General features: G+C 41.8%; 1 protein-coding gene across 1 annotated transcript in view; it reads right to left on the bottom strand.

Annotated features, from left to right (window-relative positions):
- Positions 1-415: 415 nt before the first annotated feature.
- VSTM4 (V-set and transmembrane domain containing 4) overlaps positions 416-20,993 on the bottom strand; it is a gene marked incomplete at its 5' end in the record, with an annotated part of 37,910 nt that continues 17,332 nt past the window's right edge. Inside the window, 4 exons of the mRNA XM_082486685.1 lie at positions 416-874; positions 12,093-12,154; positions 12,994-13,106; positions 18,472-18,505. Coding sequence (XP_082342811.1) covers positions 749-874; positions 12,093-12,154; positions 12,994-13,106; positions 18,472-18,505 — 335 coding nt within the window. The 3' untranslated portion in view covers positions 416-748. The remainder of the gene's footprint in view (positions 875-12,092; positions 12,155-12,993; positions 13,107-18,471; positions 18,506-20,993) is intronic.

Here is a 20,993-nt window from a genome sequence, read left to right as displayed (position 1 = left end):
CCAATTCAGAATTTAAAAAGTATCAAATGCTGGAAAATGTTCCCAAGCTATAAATATTCTTCCTCAAATCATTGGGGTTTAACTACAAATGTTTCCTTTGTCTTATTTTGAAGTGTTTGATTTCAAGCACTAAAGAAGAACTTAACTACAAGTAACGTGAGTTTTTAAATACAAAGTCATTTAGAAAGGGAATTTGAAAATATAGAAACCAACTCTTTTGATAACTACTTCTAGATGGGGGAAAAGAAGCAGAAAAAGTAATTTTAGCTTCTCCTTTTCTGTAGAAAATAAAAGGCCCAGCTTTACTAAATTAATATTTTTCTAATGGGAAAAACAGCATTAAATTGACAAATTTCCCAGTCAGTGGTCTTTGCCTTCAGAAGCAGGCTGATGTGCATGGATCCTGCCACTAGTCCTTCTGAGGCTGTTGATGTTTGCAGTTGGACTCGTCACATTAGCATCAAAGAAAGAATAATGTTTAGTATTGAAAATGCCCCAGATGGAATTTCAGTCCATTTAAAACAGGGGGGCTGAACACTGCGAAGGGTGTCTCTGGGATGTCACTTGTAGACCAGCTGCTTTTCTATGATTACTTTCAACGACATTATGTTTAAAAGTCTCATAGAAAAATAGAAGTGCATGAAAGGAAATAAAAAAAATAAGGGCATTTGTATGATTTTTATAAATTAACAGCACAGCAAGAATTAAATAGAACACAGACAAAGGACATTTATACAGGCATGAACTATTACAGCTTGTTCTCCTCAAAGAGTATCTGTGCATAGACTGTCGTACTGGGAATGCCTTTGGCTTCCTGAATCGGCTTCATAAGTTCAAGTTCAGCATATGTTAAATTCTCCTCTGCGATTTTTGGCTAGGGAACAGAACCAAAAAATTACAGTTATAAAGTTGTTAACAATGAATGTAAAAGATGCCTTAAATATTCTGTAGAATGGGCTATATTTCTTCTTTCACACATGCTAATTCTACTATGCTGTTAATCAGTTTAGTCTGCACTACAGTTAGTTCATAGAAGATGAAATAAAAATAATATTAAAAATAAGAAACAGGAAATAGTAGGATTTTCATGTTCATTACCAATTTCTCCTTGTTTCTCAAACACTGAACATTTTAATTTGACAATTCATTTGAAAGATGTGTGTTAGCAAAATGTTCAACCTCTTTAATCCTAAATTTCCCAATTTAATTTTAGTCATTGCAGATTTCACAATTTGAAATATATATGCCTGATTTGCTTCCCAGCTGTAAACATTGGACCAGTTACATCTCTAATCACAGCCACTCAAAGTACCTCTCACTATGTTTCTTAACAGAACCAAAAAACATGTTGAAACTATGCAGAAGGCAGCAAAAAGGGATAGAATTGAGTTACTGTTATTCCAATGGGATTTCACCACTTTTGGCCATGCTATAGATGAGTTTAGAACAAAGGCCATACCACCAAAGCTGTCTGATGTATTACACTGGTTGAGTTTTAGACTTAACATCTCTCTTCACTAAGTTTCATAGCTTTATCAAGAAAATTTACTCAACAAATTTCACGTGGGTGATGGAAGAGCTGCATACTGCTATTGGGGACTTCAGATTCTTCAGAGTGGTGGCTTAGAGGAGGAAAATCTTGGTTTATGTTCCTCTGTGTGTTTTGGCTTATCAGTTGGGAGTGGGTTGTTCATATGAAATCCACCTCAGAAAGTGTAGCAACAAACAAAAGAATTTCTGTTGAATTGTACGTGGTGTCCTAGTACTTGAAAAGGATTTAATTTCATCTGTAGAAGATTAAAGTCTGTGCTTCCTGAAGAAGGTTGAAGTGCTAAGGCCCTGTACAAGTGGAGAACTGGAGAATTTGCCCTTTTATCTTCTTGGGTACTGTGTTCTCCCTGAATATAACTGGTGTCCTCAAGTTTAAGCCTAAAAAGGACAAGACCATACCTTATAGAAAAGGTTGCACCTCTGAGCCCAAGAAAAGCTTTGCCAGTTGTAAACTGAGAACTGACTCAAAGTTCATAAACCAAGATTTTCCATACAGTACTTAAATGTTATAATGAAGAAATTGATAATATTTTCCAATGCCAAGAGTTTCCTATATGTTTTATTTACTGTTTCTTTATTTCTTTCCAATTTAACATAAATGATTCCTGTTCCTCTGAAATGTGTTTGAATAATTATTATATTATCTTCTGGCTAAAAAAATAAACATCCAATATCCTCTGAAATCAGTCCCTGTGCTCCCTTGCTTCCTGTCTTTTGCACTGCTCTGGAATCCTCTCATTTTGCCTTGACAGTTGCTCACACTCTGCATTTCAGATTGTTTCCCTCTGGGTGGATCAGTTTACACTTTTCCAATGTTAATGTAATCTTAATTTCTTCTCTGCAGATCTGATCCTGAAATACTTTGTGCAGCTGCTGCTGCTGCAAGTGGTGTCATTGAAGTCAGTTGATCTGTACACGTGAGCAAAGGCCATTTGCAGGGCTAACTGCAGGACTGTCATCTTTGCATTTGATTATTCCCATGGTCTTCCCTCCCTCCTTCCCCTTCTTGCATGGGTAGTCCTATTTGATCTCAGCTTCTGGTTACCATTCACTATCAAATGGTTCACTACTGACTACACAGATTTCCTGCTTTTGTTGAATTCTCTGGTGTAATGATGTAAAAGTACTTCCTGCAGATCCTAGCCTGATCTTGTATGTAATAGAAATAAAATCACTTATTTCTTTCCTTTGTTCGTGTATCAGGACTGAACTAAATCACAATTTAGAAAGATATCTGTTCTATCCTGGCTTTGGCTTAAAGAGTTAGAAAAAACTCTTGGTCAAGCGCTCTGATACTTAATAAATTTTTATATTCCACTCTTCTTTCTAGCCTGAGAGTATTAGCATCAGTTTCTAGGCACTTAAGTTGGTTTTGCCTTTTTTGATATGTTCAAGATTCCTTTTGAGATTTCAAAACTGTATGTGCTATTCAGGAGGTTGTACAGAGGCTAAATACAGGATCTAAGTTGAGGCTGGACATCACAATAACACCAGTAAATGTCAAAGATTTTATTGTCAGCCTACAAGAGCACACCTAGTCTCTGTTTTAAGGTATTGGGAGTTTTGCTGCCAACTTCAGTGGGTGTCACCTCAGACCCTAAATGCAGAATAATGTGCCGCGTGCGAAAAGCCTCCCAAAAATGAATCTGATAAAATTTTACAAACATGCTGTTGGTTACTGCCAGGGGAAAGCTCTACATTTCCTAAGACTGACACACTGCATCTTTTGAAGTAGAAATATTTTCATTGTTCTGTAGAAATCAGTTGCTCAGGGCAAGCTAAATCTGTGCATGCTTTCCCCTTTGCTGTTTAATTGTATTTCATGTTATGTTTCCATTTAGAAAACACCACATGTCCTAAAATAGCCAACCCAACACCCCACTCATGTAAATTTTAGAACTAAGATTTATGAAATCATATTGTCCAGGTGTTTTATTATATTATCTCAAAATTGCATTGTTTTCCACTGTAGATTATCTCTTTATTCTTACTTTATTCTATTATGTTTGGATATGAAAAATAACACTAGATTCCCCAAAACAGGTCATTGGGCAGTAGTGGCTGATGTGTTGCTTTCATACATTTTTATGATGTTCCTATAGTAAACATAATTTAATAAAGACAAAACACACTAAATAAATAATTGCATCTAGAAAAGCAATAAAACCAAATAAAATTAGTACTTTCATAAGTGGAAAAGGTACTTCAATTACTGCTACAAGCAACAGCACACCATAAAATGTGTAGAATAATTTCCCTTATGCATATTTCTAGTATGTAATAATTTGATTGAAAATATGAGGAAACACACAGGAGGTTCAAAATTGTGAAGGGTATACAGTTTTCAGCAAAGGATGCGTAATAACAGTGCATGGAAGCCAACACTACTTTAAAGTACCTATGGTAGCCAGGGCTTTTTTTCCATACACTCTTCTGTACTTCATTTATCAACCATATGTTTAATTTAATCTTGCTGGTTTGTTTGTCCAAAACCAATTTTTTTTTTTGAACAAGCAGGGAAAGAAAACTAATTCTACGATTTCATCTCTCATTTGGATTGGATAGCGTTTTGGCAGTGTCAACCTGGAATCCTGCCACCATCTCCTTTTTGGAACGATAGCGTGACTTTAATAACTGATGTTATAGGTGGGATTGATACTAGGGCAGAGGAGGAAGCGACAATGAATGACTGGCCATTCACCTCTCTTTCCATCCTGGCTCTTCGCTTAGGAGGTCATTGGGATTTCTATGGCTACAACAGCCTTTCCTGAAAAATAACATCATTGTTCTAAAATAACATTGAAATGATTTCTTCAAAGAGAATTCTGTTCCAAAGTGACATTTCTAGATACTGTCTTTATCTTGTATGTCTGTTTTCTCAGCTTAGGATCACACACTTTGCAGAATATAAATTAGGAAGAGTCATCATGGTCCAGCATATCTTCTGGCAAATGCAAAATAATTCCTCTTCCAGATATCTTCCAGTTTAATTTTAGTTTATTCCAGTCACAGAGCTTCCCATAGGCAACTATTCAAAAGAGTTCACTTATAGGAACATTTCTCTTAATAAAGAATCTGCAAAGTCTATCATGTGAGTATTTAAAAGAAACTAAAGTATGCGTATACGTAGTTTTGTTTTTATTGGGTTTTCCCAGTATATATATGTGTTAGAAATGACCTAGAAAGATTGAGGTTTTTAATGAAAATTACTCTGATTTTTATGTCATAATTACCAATAATGTAAATTTTGCTCTTCCTAGGCATAGCTGTTTTGTTTCTTGGCAGACTCAGGAATATTTACTATGAACACTGTCAGACTGAAAGTTCTTGAAGTTTTAACTAAGACCACTTTTATCCAAATTCATAATTAGGTATGAAGAAAACTAGTTTACTATCAAAAGTAAGCAGAAAAGGGCTTGCTTTCCAATTCACTTTGATCTTAAATATTTTAGTGACTATTGCTGCAGACATTAATCTTGAAATTCAGTTCCTATGTGATCGCATGCGATGGAGTTTTTGTTTGGGATATGATGCAGGATGATTTTAACACAGGGCCAGGGCAAGAAAATGATGTTTATAGACCAAATTGAATTTTTATCTCTGACTTTTCTGGATTTAATAAGCGTATGTCCCAAGTTCCAGTCACAGCTTCATAATATTTTTAGTAACTCAGATTTCCTGCAGCAACGCTTGAAAATGAAACCCCACCCTCACTGGCATGCCCTGTGCTTGTGGGTGAATGGATTAGGTCAGCAAGGATAAAACCTTGCCACTTATGCATAGGCTTGCTGGGCTGATTGCCAGTACATGGCAAATTGCCACCTACGGACTGGCCCCACTGTGCTGTTGGGTGCAGACTGCGGTGCCAGGGGGATGCTGTAGGAAATGCCAATGGAACAGGTACAGAGTCCAGAGGTGGTGGTGGTGAATTTTCTTTGATCCAGTCTGTAGGAACTGCACTTCTCTCCAGGTTATTCCACAGCACAAAGCACCAGCCCTGCCCCAGTGCCACGAAGTAGCTCCTTGTTAGCAAGCACATGCTGAAACTACCATTTTTTCTCTCCCTTTCCCTTGCAAAGGCCAAACTCAGATCTTTGGCCTTTTCCCTTTCATATTTGAGAAACATCCTGTTTTGTATTCACACTTGGTAAAGAGCTCCACAGGAAAAATGCGGATACTGTCCAGATGGCACAGCTCAGGAGCATCCTGTGTCACCGTCTGAGCACACTCAGTCAGAAAGTGTCTAGACAGGACTCTCCAGGCCAACTGGAGGGCCTGTGGCCACAGGGACAGATTGCTGCTTCCGTCTGCAGGAATGCCCAGATGGGAGGAAACTGCATACTGCGCGCAGCCTAAGGAAAAGGGGCTAGCCCATCTTCTCCTCTGCATATCTCCTTTTCATAAGCATCTTTTTTCTGAAGCTGTGGGAGGGGATGGCGTATAGCTCCCAGTTTGGCTATCACCGGAGGGTCAGTTATGGAGGTGAAGGCAAGAGTGTGCTAAAGCGAAGATTCAGTATGTTTGGTGGACAGGCTGCAACTCCCTTCTCTGGGCCACCAGGACAGGGCAGACAGCACATGCTAGCGGTGGGGTTAGGCAGGAATTTGCGAAGTTAACAGTGAGAAAACTCGCTGTAGATTCAGAGAGAAAAGGATTAGCCTTTGACAGTCCTATTTTTTAATATACACTGGAAAACCACTCTCTCCAGGATGTGTGGTCTTTCTTCTGCTGAAATCAGTAGTGCTCCTCAGGGCCATAGATATACTTTATGCTCAAATCCTGTGAACTTCAGTGGGATGGCTCCCTCATCAAGGTAGCAACTTAAGAGTCAGAGAGAGATATTTTTTTTCTGTCTTTAGAGCTTCGGGTGTTTACCAATGTCAGTGTCTTGATCACAGGCAGAAATGGAGCTTCAAAAATTACTTCTGCAGACCTTCATGAAAAACTGAAGCTAGATCTGCAAGATGAGTTATCCCCTAGAAATGCAACTGTGGCCAGTAAGAGCACTGAAATATCAAGGGAGCCGCTGTCTTCTCAGTGCCAAGGCTGAGAAATATGACATTGGAAAATATAGGGAGTAGAAGTATGACTTTTAGTGTCACTATCAGTTAAAAAGGACAGGTCCTTTCCGCAAAGATGTCTATTTTTTACTCCCTGACTAAAAAATACTTCCCGGACTCCCTGGAAGCAAAATCTATAATTTGTGAAGCCTCTTTCAGCATTGCATCTAAATTTAGCTATTGAATCCCTCAGAAGTTATGATAACAAAGTCAGGAATAAAGATCATTTACTAAGTCCCATTGAATGATTTTATTTTAAAGAGAATCCCACACATGTAGGGCAGGTAGGGACTCTAAGGGGTGTGCTAGTCCATCTTTCTTCATTAACAGAATTAAATATACCTCGCAGAGGTTCGTCCAGCCTGTTTTAACAGCCTTTGGGGAAGACCATCCTCACCTTTGCTAATGCTTTATTCCTTTTACATTTGCAGAGGTATTCCTAGATTCTAAACCAACATTGCTGAAAATCAGGCTGATTTCTTCTTATCCTTCAGAGAGGCCCAAGGAAGTAATTAAAGGTTTTCAGTTTTCTGGTGACACTTTTATTACTCCAAATGTGTCATCACACAAAAGTCATCTGTTGTGGGATTTCGTAAATGCATGAGTCTCGGCACGATTCCAGCATGAGATTTTATGTGTTTATACAAACTGTTTCTTCTTGGGAGTAAAGACAGCAACCTGTAATCTGACTGGGAAAGCAGGCATAACTCAGCAGTTTTGAATATGTTGTGTTCTGAGTGTCAACCTGAATGTATAAATGATATTTATGTTCCTATGGACATCTCACATCCTAAGGAGAGACTTAAAAAAAAAAAAAAAAAAGGATTATTCATCTCGGAGAGAGAGAAATTATGTGGATTGGATGGAAATATTCAAGAATCACAGGGAGTCAAGGAAAAACATGTTCACCATTTCTTTGTATATCATATGTTACTTGAAGTCTGTGGAGATCAATAATGCCTTAAGAAATTGGGAACTTAAATCATCACCCGTTGTTACACATTGTGGAGGAAACAACATTTCTAACAGAGGGTGGCATAGCTTTTAATTTAAAATCATCCAGGAGAAAGGAAGACGTGATTGTTCCCAGATCCAGAATCCACAAATGACTGAACAGATGTATTTCACTTCCTTTTTCTTTCTCAAGAAAAGGGCAAAAGGTACCTACAGGTTAAGACTAATGACGAATCCTACTAGTTGTGCAAAAAACTGACTAGCCTACCTTTCCTAGCTAGCTTGATGCATATGATATGACTGGTTTGAACGATGTAGTGCTTAATTACAAGATGAGAAAGAAGACAGGGGAAAAAATCAACTCTGTCCATCGAGTACAATCCTGCAATGAGTAAAATTGCTCTCCCAGGTTGCTGTGACACTGAAGCTGCAGGACAGCATGTTGGAGAATGCTTTAGAAGGCACAAATTCCCCAGCAATCAAAACCCAAAAGCAGCTCTTTACATTTCACAGCTCTGACGTGGTAATCGGACTGCAGATAATTCACTCCCACATCTAGACCTCTTTCCCAAAAGGACTCCAAGGTCACCGGTTCTGATATACAGTGGATCTGATTGGTTTCTTGTACAATGGGAAACGCACCCCCGAAATCTAAAAAGGCAAAAAGATTTTTCAAGTGAAGGAAACTTAAGTTTCTGGGCAGCTTTAGGAGCACCTGTCTTCATTGCTTGATTCAGGAGTGTACATTGATGTAGGACACTAAGCTAAATGTGTAATGCTGAAAGCTTGATTTTGCTGAGTACGTGCAGATGATGATATCAAATCACAGCCTTCTCAGTTCCACAGGTGTCAAACCTATGTCAAGTTCCCGTTCAAAACACCACCCTTCTGCTTTGTGGACATGGCAGGAGCAGGGAAGCTGTGGTGTCTCAAAAAGGCAGATGGGCAGGGAGAACGAGTGCAAAAGATTATACTTTCACTCAAAGTTAACAAAGTGACTTCCCGAAATTTCCCTCAGTCTTAGATAACCATATGCCCTTCTTGTTTCTCAAGTAGCTTTTACAGCATCATCAAAGGAAAATCTCAGCAATCATGTGGTGCTGGGCCACCAGTGATCCAATCCGTGCTGAGATAAACAATGCTGTGTGAGCTGAAGGTAGAAGGATGCTTCTCTTAAATAGCTCAGCTATGGTCACTGAAAGCACTCTGCTTCAGAAGTCACAGAGGACCAGTATGTATTCTGTGGTGGGGAACAAGAGACGCCAGATGCACTCCAGTAAAGAGGTTATTCAAGAGGTTGGTCAGTGTAGGAATAGCAGAAGTCAACTCTTATGTACTGTGTGCGTGTGTACAATGTGTTTGAAGAACTCAGCCCAAGGGAATCATTTGGAATACAGGATATATTCACCTGATTTCAAAGTGGGACGTTCTATGACTTAGCAGAGGCCACATCAGTGGCAGAATCAGGAAGATTCCCTACAGCCTGTCTTATCTGTGCAGATATTCTTCCCCGTAAAATTTAGCATGAAAATTATGAAGTCAACAAAGATTTTGCATAAGTAAAGATTGCAGGATTTTGTCTAACCTGAAGTCTCACATCCTTTCATTGGCTCCAGTGAATCACACAGGAGCTCCTAAACTTGGTGGTGCAAACCTTCGTGAAGACACTGAAACCTGTTCATTTAGATGATGTTCCATAGCTGACACTCATGGGCTATGATGACTAATCTCTAGGAGGCAATGAAAGGCTTACCAGAAAATTTGGTTGAAGAAGTATAAGATTTATCTCTACCAACTCAAAGGGCTAAGTACTTAAGGCTATTGCAGAACAGTCCTTAGAGAGCAGAATTTGTGGGCCCCTAGAATTTTCTTCTTCTTAATGACTCTCTGTGCTTCTCGCATGCTATAAAAACCATCCTTTTTTGCATCTCAGCATCTCTATTTCCTTTGATCTGTACACATTTCTCATTGATGCTAATAGAGAATGACACGGATGGGGAATATTTTTGCAACAAGGGGAGCATAGAATTGTTATTCTGGCTAAAGCAAAAGCAATATGACTTAAGCAGAGATTTTAAAAGGCTTTACTCAAGGCTGTGCAATTGAACATGATATTAGGCTTTCTCTCTTTTTTTTTTTTTTAATTTTCATTGAGATTATGTCCATATTTTACCCAGGTTATTGTATTCTTGTAAAATTATACTGCAACCCACTCTAGCACGTTAACAACAAAAGAAATTCTCTAGCTTATTATAAACATCTTTCAAGAAACCAGAAGCACATGTCCTCTGGAAATAATTTTCCTGGTATTTAGGTTATTACAAAAAATTTCCCAAAACACTGGAATTATTTTGTAATGTTCCCTTCTACTCTAGCTAGTTTCCTTAGGTTTTCTAGAATATTCTCCTGGTGCCCCAGTGTCGTACCTTCCTTGGGTTCCACAGGGAAACTGCAGAAGTAGTCCAGGAACTCAGCAATTTGAGTCTGTCTTTGCAGTGGTGATTACCTAGTAACTACGTGCCGTCAATGAAAAAAGACCTCGTGCAGACACCAGCTGTGCAATAATTACAGTTGGAAAGAAAAAGGTCTTTTATCCTGCAGAGATTTGGCAGGATGATGATAGTATTTTTTTGCCCCAAAGCAGACTGAAAATTTAAAATTGGAGAAATTTTTGAGAATTAAAAAAATGGGGAGGCGAGTATGCTGAAAATCAATAAAATGTTTCATGTAGATGAATTTGATACATCTTTTTCTCTGTAATTATTACCATTTTGTATCTTTGTTGAAACTTATTTTACTTCAATTAAAGTTCCTCACTGAAAAATCACTTAAAAGCAGAAAAAATATATTTTTTCTTTTTTCTAAGAATACTAAAACATAGGGGTTCAACCAACTGTGTTGTAAAGGGAGGCAAGCGGAACAGAAATGGGAAACAGGTGTGGGGAGCATCCTGCTCAGCCTCTGAATGTGCCTTATAGACTGACATGGGTTTAATTTACTTTGCTCTTTAAAGTATTGCTAGGTGAGTTTTGGTCTTGAAAATCCTTTGGATAGTATTTTTTGGATTACTTTTTGACTTAAAACTAACTCACGTCTGTAGATTGTGTGTTTTCTGCAGGCTGCGATGACTCTCCAGGTGCACCCTGAGGTGAAAGATGAAAGGGAAACGAGCAGAGCCAGACTTGAGTCTGACAGCAAAGCATTAAAACCGAGTCTGCTGGCTGCATGCAGCGTGCAGATCCTCAGTCACGCTAGGGAAAACAAAGCTGCTTTCATTGTTTGAAAAGGCTTTGTTCCTGCTCACCTCCAAAGAGTTTGAACCTTGACTGGAGTTGCGTAGCAGGAAGGGAAGAGCAAACAGCTCTTTGTGGCCCGTATCCTTGGCTTTATTCCAGAAAGAAAAAGCATCTGGAAACAGATCTACTTCAAGTTCAGCATGCATCGACGTGCTTTATTGACCTGCAGGAAGAGTCTGAGTGCTTTAACTGATGAGAGCTTTTCCTAGGAGGGCTGAAGACTAACTGATTTCTGATGGACTCACATGCCTGGGCGCAGTGATTAATGCAGTGTGCACGCGGCAAAGGGTGGCTGTCATCCCCTGACGGTGATGCTAACCCTCATCTGAAAGTGAAGCCATCACAGAGGTGTTTGGGTTATTCACATGGCCTAACTTTAGGCGCCCACCTTCACCTAAGTCGGGCTGTTAGTCACCCTGGGCTCCCTCTATTGCCAGAGAAGGGAGAAAGGATCCCCAAAGGCAATTCAGAGCATCAAGTCTGAATTAGCAGGAGCATCAGGCTCCTACTCTAACTCATCTCTCTTTCTCTTGACTATACAGGGAGTCTAGCAGACCACCCTCTTTATATAGGCAGCTGAAGGTAGTTGGTATAAAACTCTGTATGATCCCTGGATGTCTTGTCCAGGTACTGCTTTGTAATTAAAGCAGGGAAACATGTCTCCATCTATTTGATTTGTCTGGCATATATCTGCAGGGTTTGGTTTTTTTTTTGAAACAGAAACTCACATTCAAGAGAAACTGTCATGAGTTGTTGGTTTTTTTCCTTAATATGAGCTGTATGCATACATCTTATTCCTGCAACTTCAGTTATTCCTGACTTACACCACTATAAGGCAGAATCGGGCCCCCCATTTCTGACTTGAAAAGTCTCAAGAGCAGTGTGACCGGTACAGTAGTGATTCTGTCAGTAACTGGTATTTTTTCTAAGGCAACAGCTGCCAGAAGCACGTGAGAATCGATAGTAGGTTTCATTTAAGAACAGGCTAAATTTGTAGACACTAGGACTGCTAGAAAGCTGGAAAACATAATCCAGTGTAACCTAATGCCAAAAATTAAAAGAGCCAAGACAATTCATCACTTGAAAAAGTATTACATATAAAAAAACCAACCCTACTTATATGATTTTTAAGCCAATTTATAGTTTCTGCACCTTGAGTTCTGGCAGCATTACAGCAATTGTATTGAAAGAGAAGAATATGGAGAAAATAATGTCATAGAAAATTACTTACCAAGATCAATTTTCTTTGAGGTTTCAAGAGCTTGGGCTTAGGAAAATTATTGGCTATTGGAGCTACAGAAATAAATATTAAGGGATCATTTCACATTATCGTCATTCACTGTCATTTTTAGTATACGCATTATCAACTTATAAATTACAGATTAATAGCAAATACATATACCAGAGTTTAACTGTATTTCAGGTAACATATTTTACAATAAAGCATAGGCCTTATGAATTAGAAAAATTCGTACGATTACAGAATCTGATATGGAAAACATGTTGTTTGTGTGCAGAAGCCAGAGCAAATACACCTCTTGAGAACTGATCGCTTGCGATCTAACCCACAGCAAACCTTCAGGTCCTCTCCCTCCTCTCTCCCAGGGGCTCACCACTGACAGCAGTGCTCAGAAAGTACGCCTGAGAGTTTGTGTGATTGACCCTGCACGGAGGAAATCACAAATCCTCTTTGAAAGTGAGGTTGCCCAAGACATTGGCCTTTATCCGCTCAGCTTGCTTGACTTCTCAAGTGCACCACCAGCAATTTTAAGAGTGCGATGTGCTGGCTTCCCTCAGTCTATCCCCAACACGAAATTTCATCATGCCTAACTTAAATATTCTCTTTGAGCAAGGTGAATATTTCTGCCGAGGTTCCTGTCTCCCCTCTGATTACTGGGAGCTGGGAGCTCTTGCGTGGGCTGGGTGACTCGCTTTTCAATCGCTACAGCTGCAGGGAGCTGAGAGCCCTGGTCCCAGCAACAGGCACGGGCCATTTCTTCCCCCACCGATGGGAGCGAGTGCAGGTCACCCCACAGGCACAGTCGGTGACAGAGTCCTGGCATCCCGCATTCTGCTGCCCCTCCACGGCTGTACTCAGGATTTGGAACCCCTCTGCACCCCTGTTTTCATACCTTTTGCTGGGATGGCTGGTGGCTGCTCCACTTTCTCTTTCTCTTTCTTTTTCTTTACCTTCTTGGGCTGTAGAGGGGACATGCTTGTCACACTGGTAACTGTCTCCCCTGAGCTGCAAAGCAGAGACCCGTATGTGAAGAACAGTGAAGGCAACGGAGGAAAAGACAGTCTGTCCCAGTGAGTTCATGCAAAACATGTCACCTTCCACTTGGGAGAGTCCCTGCTCAAAAAAATTGTATTTTGACCTGGGGATATACTGAAAAACCTCTTACGGGTGCTGGAAATACTCTGAGTCTTTTTCAGCCATACAGCCTGGCTGAGAAACTCAGGAGTACGATCTGTCCTGGCACAGAAAATGCAAAGTGTCGGGTTTAAACAAGGATCTTTTCATAGCACCTATTCCTTAAAAACACGTAGGACCACACTGCTGCACCCCGGATGAGCTTGTACCCTTCTGTCCTCGGGAAGCAGAGGCACAGCCGGCTGAGGTGACGTGCATAAGCTCACACAGGAAGCACACGGCAAAGCAAAACCTTCTATGTGACTTCTGGGCTAAGACTGGCTGAGGGGCCAGCAGGCCAGGAGGGCACGCGGCATGTCTTCAGACAGCTCACAAGCCCACATTTGAAGAAGCCAGCTTTTTAAAAGGGGCTGGTGTGCTCAGTGCATATAAGTTGGAGAGACTGTGCCCCAATCTCTAAACTCGGGCATTCTCCAGTACATCCGTGCTGAAAAAGCGGTAGTCGGTATGAGGGAAGAGTACAAGCGATATCGTAAACAGACTCCTGTCCAAGAAAGCTTCTGTGTTTGGACTATTACCGTTTAACATCCTCTAAGTCTGGGGGTTTTATCCTTAGCATGTCCCGAGGTCTGAGGTAGTATATCCTGCTTATTATGGTGTACAAGTATCTAAAGGGTGGGTTGAAGGAGGATGGAGCCAGGCTCTTTTCAGTGGTTCCCAGTGACAGGACGAGGGGCAATGGGCACAAGTTAGAACACAGGAAGTTCCGTTCAAATACATGGAAAAACGGTATATATATACGGTGAGGGTGCCAGAGCACTGGCACAGGCTGCCCAGGGAGGTTGTGGAGTCCCCTTCCCTGGAGATTTTCAGTCCTGGATGCAGTCCTGAGTAATGTGCTCTGGGCAATCCTGCTTTGGCAGGGGAGTTGGACTAGATCATCTCTAGAGGTCCCTTCCAACTCTGAAAATTCTGTGATTCTATGAATATTTAGGGCTTGGATACCACAGTCAGGTTGCAGTGATTGTTATCGTGTGTCAGCTGAGCTGTGGTAACTGACTACGCAGGGGCTCCTAGCTCGCAACTAACGTGAAATAGAATTGTACTGTCTTAACCAGTAGTGAAAGAAATCTTAACTTAGAGCTGGGGTGGGGGGAGAGTGTATAGCAGTTAGTTATGATGACGATGGTGGTGGAGGTGACTTGGTAAGCAGTTGTTGCTCAGATGCGTCTGACCACAGGCTCACCCTGGGAAAGATTAACGCAGGATGGTTGTGGGGACCTTCCTGTTCTGTGCTGGTGAGTTAAACAACGCAATGGGATCCAGCCAGGGTCTCCATCGTCAACTGACAACATGGATTTCACTGAACTTTAAATCATTTGTCCCAAGTTTCTCTTCCTCTCCAGGTTCTTTTGCATAATGAAACATTCTCTTTATATTAATAGAATAAAATATTCAAAAAGGGCCAAAGTCTTAATGAAAGTTAAGATCTCAGCTATTGCCCACACAAGAATAACAAAATAACAGACATAATCATTTTATACAGCTGTAAATCCAAATGAATACCGCTACCATTGGTAAAATCGCTCTGGATTTACATTAGCGTAGATTACAAGAAGCCTCTGGTTTGCTGATTCTCCTGACTTCTGTTCCACCTACTCAGTCCAAAACATAGGTTTGCTGCCAAACTTTTTTTTTAAAGTGTTTAAAAGGTAAAATATTTTCATGATTTATAACTAAATCACATGAGCTATGTAAACTGAGGGTTGCATTAAAATAATTTCAAAGTCTGCCTGCACTATTGTGAACTTATCCCACAACAACCATTTGTTTCTATATTAAAAGCAAAACATGCAATGGTTTAACACCAGCAGGACATGAAACTGTCCTTCCTGGCTCCATCGCCCAAACACAGCAAACTGTAAAGCACAAAGAACACCAAAAAGGGTATGAGAGTGATTTTTTTAATGTTTTTGGTTTTAATAATCCAAAGTCATTAAGGCAGATGCGTAGCTTAACGATACTATTATTCTGATATAGCTACTTTAAGCACAATATATGAAAAGGCTTAGTGTCAATTCATTGCAATAGTTATTATTCCTGCTTTGCCACTGAAAAAGTGGAGCTACAGAGAAATGTGTTTATGGCTTACACTTTTCAGTTAAATGCACGAGGCCATACAGGGTTAACTAATTCTGGGAGATACAACTGCACTTGCTGTCTTAGAACTGAGCTCCTCAAACCAAACAAGGCAGCTCAGAAAAGACTCCCTGGCTCCGAAACACTGCCTCTTTGTGAGCTTGTCTTGTTCTATGTCTAAAAGGAAAGTTAGTTTTTTATCTCCAGCTCCTCCTCCAGCCTCCTGGCTTCTATTTCAACAGTGTCACATTGTGCGTTTCTTGAAGGATCTAATGAGTTTTTAGAGAGCAAGAAAAATACAGCAGTTTGGGGGAAAAAACCTGTGGAAGGTGTCAAACAATCATGGCACCAGGAGAGCAGGTTCCCTGGAGGTCATGGCTGTCCCAAGAGCTGGGAAACTACTACAATTTTAGCTTTATTATCCTTATTAGAGTCAAGGATGTGGGACTTTTTCTGTTGTCATCTAAGTAAGATATTTCCTCTTGTCAAGGGGCTGCAGGGGGATGACAAAAAATTCACTTGAATGAACTGGGAGCTGCTTTGATATTTTCCAGATAGGGGGGCTGTGTGAAAAGGTGCCAGGGATGGACTGGGTACTCGGTTTTGGTTCAGTCTGGCAGAATTTGCTCCTACGATGTTAGATTGGCACTGTGGAACCAAGGGGTCGAGATGGACAGCTTTCTGAGGTAAACACTTTTTTCACCTCAAATTATTTGTCTGCGGAAGAGCAGTCACTGAAGGACTGGAGAGTTGAGGCCAAAACAAATATAAAAGACACGAGAAAAAAAATCTTATTTTCAAAGCTACACCTCTTGTGGGTTTCTGGATCTGAAAACGGACAAAATGATCTAATAACAAGGAAGATAACAAGGAGGAGGATATTTAAAGAAAAGAAAACCCCAGAAAATGGAATTAGGTGGTTTGGAAAACCCAAAATAACTGTTCTCTTTATTTAGGTATTTATTTTTAAAATGTGGGAAAGAAATGGCTATTGGTTAACTCATTTTTTTTTCCTTAATTTGTTATTGGTCAAGTAGCAAACCAAAACCCAAACATTTGCTTTGTTCTACTCAGGAAATCTGGATTTAATTTTCTTTTCTACCAAGGCCGTTTTGTGAGACCTGGGGCAAATCACTTAGCCCTTTGTGCTTCAGATTCCAATTAAGTAAAAACACCATTGTGATGTCAAGACATGAAATGTTTTAAGATGCTTAGGTATTACTGCAGGGGGAGTACAGACATTTCTTAGACACCGGACTATTGATGTCATTTTGAAACTGGATTCTGCTCTGAGTTTGAAATATCACTATGGGAGTTGGAGCTAAGTCTCTCTAATCAAGGCTGAATTTTGCACGGCATACTCATTTTGACTGGCAGGAATCTCCTGCAAATTAGTTCATCAGTTTGGCCTAATGGATATTAGGGTTTTGGGTCTAAATGTGCTGAATTAAGTTCCAAGACAAGAAATACACAGATGAAGAGAAATGAGTTCAAAGGAATTAATGGTTTGTGTTTTGAGCAGAGGGTAGAAAATAAACGGTACCAAGAGTGAAACATAACAAAAATTATCATACTGGTAACACTTTCCTAGCTATTTAATTTTAAAGCCCTGAAGCCAATGCCCTTTAGACATGCATTTGTGGGATCAGGGCTATCATTAGCATATCTGGTGACACTGAAATACATGAAACCATATTTTCATCCATATAGAGTCCTGCATTTTTTTTTCCTTCTGAAGACACCATTTTACAGTGAAGAAATCACGTTGGCTTGTTTTCCCCCTGCTATTCAGCCAACTAAATTTAGTGTCTGTAGTAGTATCACTACCACTTCATCTATTCCCAGAGAGGCAGATTCTGTAATACAAGGGGTTTTGTCTGACTGCGATGCTCCATTTTTTCAGTCATCTTTTCAGTCAGGTCTCATTTTTCTTCTCTTCTTGCGTTCTCTGCCAATCTACTTTGATTTCCTTCCCCTTCCCCTTCTTTTCTTGTTTTTGCAATTCCAACTTTGTCCCGGCAGCTAATAAAGAAAGGGAAAGAGAAAACATCCAGGGAAAAATGAAAACTGCTGAGCTGTCTCTGTAAATTTTTGGTGTGGTGCAATGGCTGGTCAGGGTCACAGAACAAAGATCTTTCCATGAATAACGTGAAAGTTTCAGTTTGTACTGGCCTCTCCTGAACCCTCTGTTGCTTTGTTGTGACTTCGCTTACATCCGAGTGTCGTTAGATTGAATACAGCGATAATGCCATGAGAGTGCACTGAAAATTACACTATTGGAGGGTCTAGGGTACGCTATACTCCGTATTGAATCTCACAGTATTTAAAAAGATACTATGAGAAATAGTATCTGTGATACCAAGCGATACTGGGTTTAAACTACAAGGTTAGAAACACGTTTTATGTCACTGAAAACTGGGCAACAGCTGTTCTTCTGCGTCGTTATGAGGCATCCCTCTTTAATCTTTTCTGTTGGTAAAACACTTCTGTCATCTTTTTTTTTACTGCAGTTCCAACCAATTTATATCTCAGGAAAAACATACAATGGAAATCAGTTTTATAGCACCACGCAGTCAAAAACTTTTGGCAGTCGGTGGTACTTAAAGGGACAGTGAATAATGACCGCAGCAGAAGTAAAATTTTTCCCGTCACTTGGAGTCTTGAGCTGGGAATAGACTGTAGGCCTTGAAAATCTGCTTTTGAGCCCGACTCCCTGTTCCTGGGTGCGGGAATCACTGGGTAACATTGGGGTTTGTTCGATGTACATGGATGGTTTAAGTCATTACCATCCGGTGAGGTGTTGGGAAACCCTAGAAAGCCACACAAGATGAGAACAGGCTTCTCCAGAAAGCAATTTAGAGCCTCGAGGAGAGGCTTGTCACTGAAGCACCTGCAGGACCTACAGCTAGATAGCCCAGGTAGATCCCTCTTATCGTGCACAGCAGATGTTGGCTTGCAGGCATGTTCATGAGACACGGGACTCTTTATCCTGCTGTAGGCATTTTGGAAAACATCACTCATCTTCTTCAGCATACATAGCAAAACAAAACCAGAACTGGTACCTTGGGTTATAGTAAAGAGAAGTGTAATCTCCTACCTGTTCTGGGGGCATTTCACCAGGTAATGCTTCACTGTTAAAGAAAAAAAAAAAAAAGGGAAATGTGGCTTCACACCAACACAGTTTATGAGTTACAAATGGGCACTGCAGACAGACCCGTGTTGCTGAGACTGTGGAGCCGCCAGGTTGTTACACTGAGAGAGCTGCTAATCGTCACCATACATTATATTGTGTATTAAAATGTATTCTGACTCAAAAACATAGCTAGTCTTGGGGGAGGGGAATGTATCAAACAACACCGAAAATCTGCTGTGGAAGTGCTGGGCAACACACATTCCAGCGGTCAGCCCAGCCAAAAGGCAGCTTGCTAAGGAAAAGTACAGCAGGCCAGTAATTTTACTTTGAAGACTTCTATTTCCCTTGTGGTGCCTCTATTTCCAGAAACCTGAAATGAACCATTCACCCACAGGAGCCACTGCTCTTCCTAATGTAAGCTAGACTGTGGGCTTGGGCATAAAGGGATTGCCTCCTGGGACCAGATCAGAGGTCCAGTCCAGCCACTATCCCGCCTCTGACAGCTGTGTAAGTGAGCTGTATGAATCCTTCTGCTTCGTATTGCTTTGAATCAGTAGTCCTGAGCAAGGGCAGCTCTCCTCCCCGCAGCCTTTTAGGAGCCAGGGTTATTAAGATGCTCTTTTGTGGCTTAGTGGCTTCTGGGCTCTGCCCAAGCTGTGCCACGTGCTGAGAGTGGAGACGTGCAGGCAGGAGGAGAGGCTCTGGCTCTTCTGGTCGACCTTCTGCCAACTTATTTCTCAGTCGGAAAAGAGGGTGCATCCCTGGGCCACGATGGGAAGTTGAATACGACATAAACACCCCCCTTCCCTTCATGGTCTGCCTTCTTTAAAAGGCCATGAAAACCAGACAACAGTGCACTTACGCCATTATACCCTTCTCTACAGGAAAGTTTTCATATTTGGTCTTACTTAAATTCTCCCATTCTAAGGATGCTGCACAGCTCCTGCGGGTGCATTTTAGTCCTAAGGAAGGGGGAGCTGAGAGCACCGGGAGCTGGGGCTGATGCAGGGGCCATGTCTAAGCCAGCCAAAGCACTGCTTCCACCTATCTGTCCGGCCTTTTGTAGATGTCCAGGCGAGCAGTAGGCCTGACCCTCTGGCAGTAAGGGGATGCTCATATACACTCTTGACATGCTTTTCAGCATCTCTAGGTAGGTAGCGTTTTGGTTTGCCCTACAGTAAATACTCCAAGCCTTTGAACCAGGGATTGGGAAGAGCAACCACTCCTGTAACAAATGGGGACAGGCTTCTACCAAAACCACAGAGGGGTTGCCGGCTGCAGCTATTGCTGCTCCCCACAGCATCCCATAGCTGCTCCCCACAGCATCCCATAGCTGCCCTGTGCTACGGGCCAGCCCCAGCTGCAGTGCCAATCCAATCAAACCGAGGGAGCTCCTTTGGTGAGGAAGTGGGTTCAGTATTACCCTTCTCATGGGAAAGCCCTGAGGTGAGCCAGGATCTGCTCAGATTTCACAGACAGACGCTCCAGATGGATCACCTCCAGCTTCATCTACTGCAAATCCCAACTTTTAGTTCAGGTATGAGTTGCTCGTTGCCCCAGCCTGGGCTGTTCTTTTAGAGGGCTGGGCAGTCTTCCCTCCCTCTTCTCCCTGTCCTTTTACCTGGGTGTCTGCCTCAGCTCCCTGTGGGTGGTGGTGGGGTGGGGTGGGGCGGGGCAGGGTGGGGTGGGGTGGGGTAGTGGGTGGGGTGGGGTGGGGCGGGGCAAAGCAGAGCAGAGCAGGTTAGGTTAAATTAGGTTAAATTATCCTCCTTGTGGAGTTGGGGTTGAGGAACTGGGGGAGGTAGTTGGAGTGGTGGGAGCTGTTGGTGTGCCTGTGACAGGGGTGGGGTGGCTGGCGAGGGTCATGGAGAAGCCCTGACGGGAATTTGCCCAGCACGGTGGGCTAAGGGGATAGTTTTGGTTGTCCTGGGCCCCTGACCTGATCTTAAGGGGAAGAGCTGAGCTGAGCTGAGCTGAGCTGGGCTGGGCTTCTCTTGAAGGACCTCTGAGGAAGATGCTGCAACCACCTCACTGAAGGTGGAATAAGGCTGTGCCTGGAGCCTGCCTGGAGGTTTGGGGTGATGCAGAGGGAGGATTGCTTTGCTGTCCGTCTTTCCTCCCTTCCTCAAGGAAGGATGGGCTTCGTGATTTCACTGCAGGCTGTTTTCACATGAATACTAGGATCTGCCTTGTCAAGCCCAGGATGGAGACACAGAATGCTGAGGATGGAGAGGAGGTAAGATAACACTTTTTGAGGAGAGATGCCTTATTCTAACAGTCTGAATGAGAGAGCGCTGCTGTTGGCTGACAGAGTGGGTATCTCATGGTCAGACCCTAACCCCTGGAAGGTGTTTCTGGAGGCTGGAGAAGAGTGTTGAGGGAGGAGGGGGTTGTTTGTGTCCCGTGCCCATGTGGCTGAGTGGAGAAAGCCCCTTGCAGAGAACTGCTGCTCCCCGGGGCAGAGCTTCAGGGCTGAGCTTGCTGAT

The sequence above is a fragment of the Vanellus vanellus genome, assembly GCF_965231255.1.
Source record: "Vanellus vanellus genome assembly, chromosome: 7".
Lineage (NCBI taxonomy): Eukaryota > Metazoa > Chordata > Aves > Charadriiformes > Charadriidae > Vanellus > Vanellus vanellus.
This window is presented reverse-complemented; position numbering and strand designations above follow the sequence as displayed.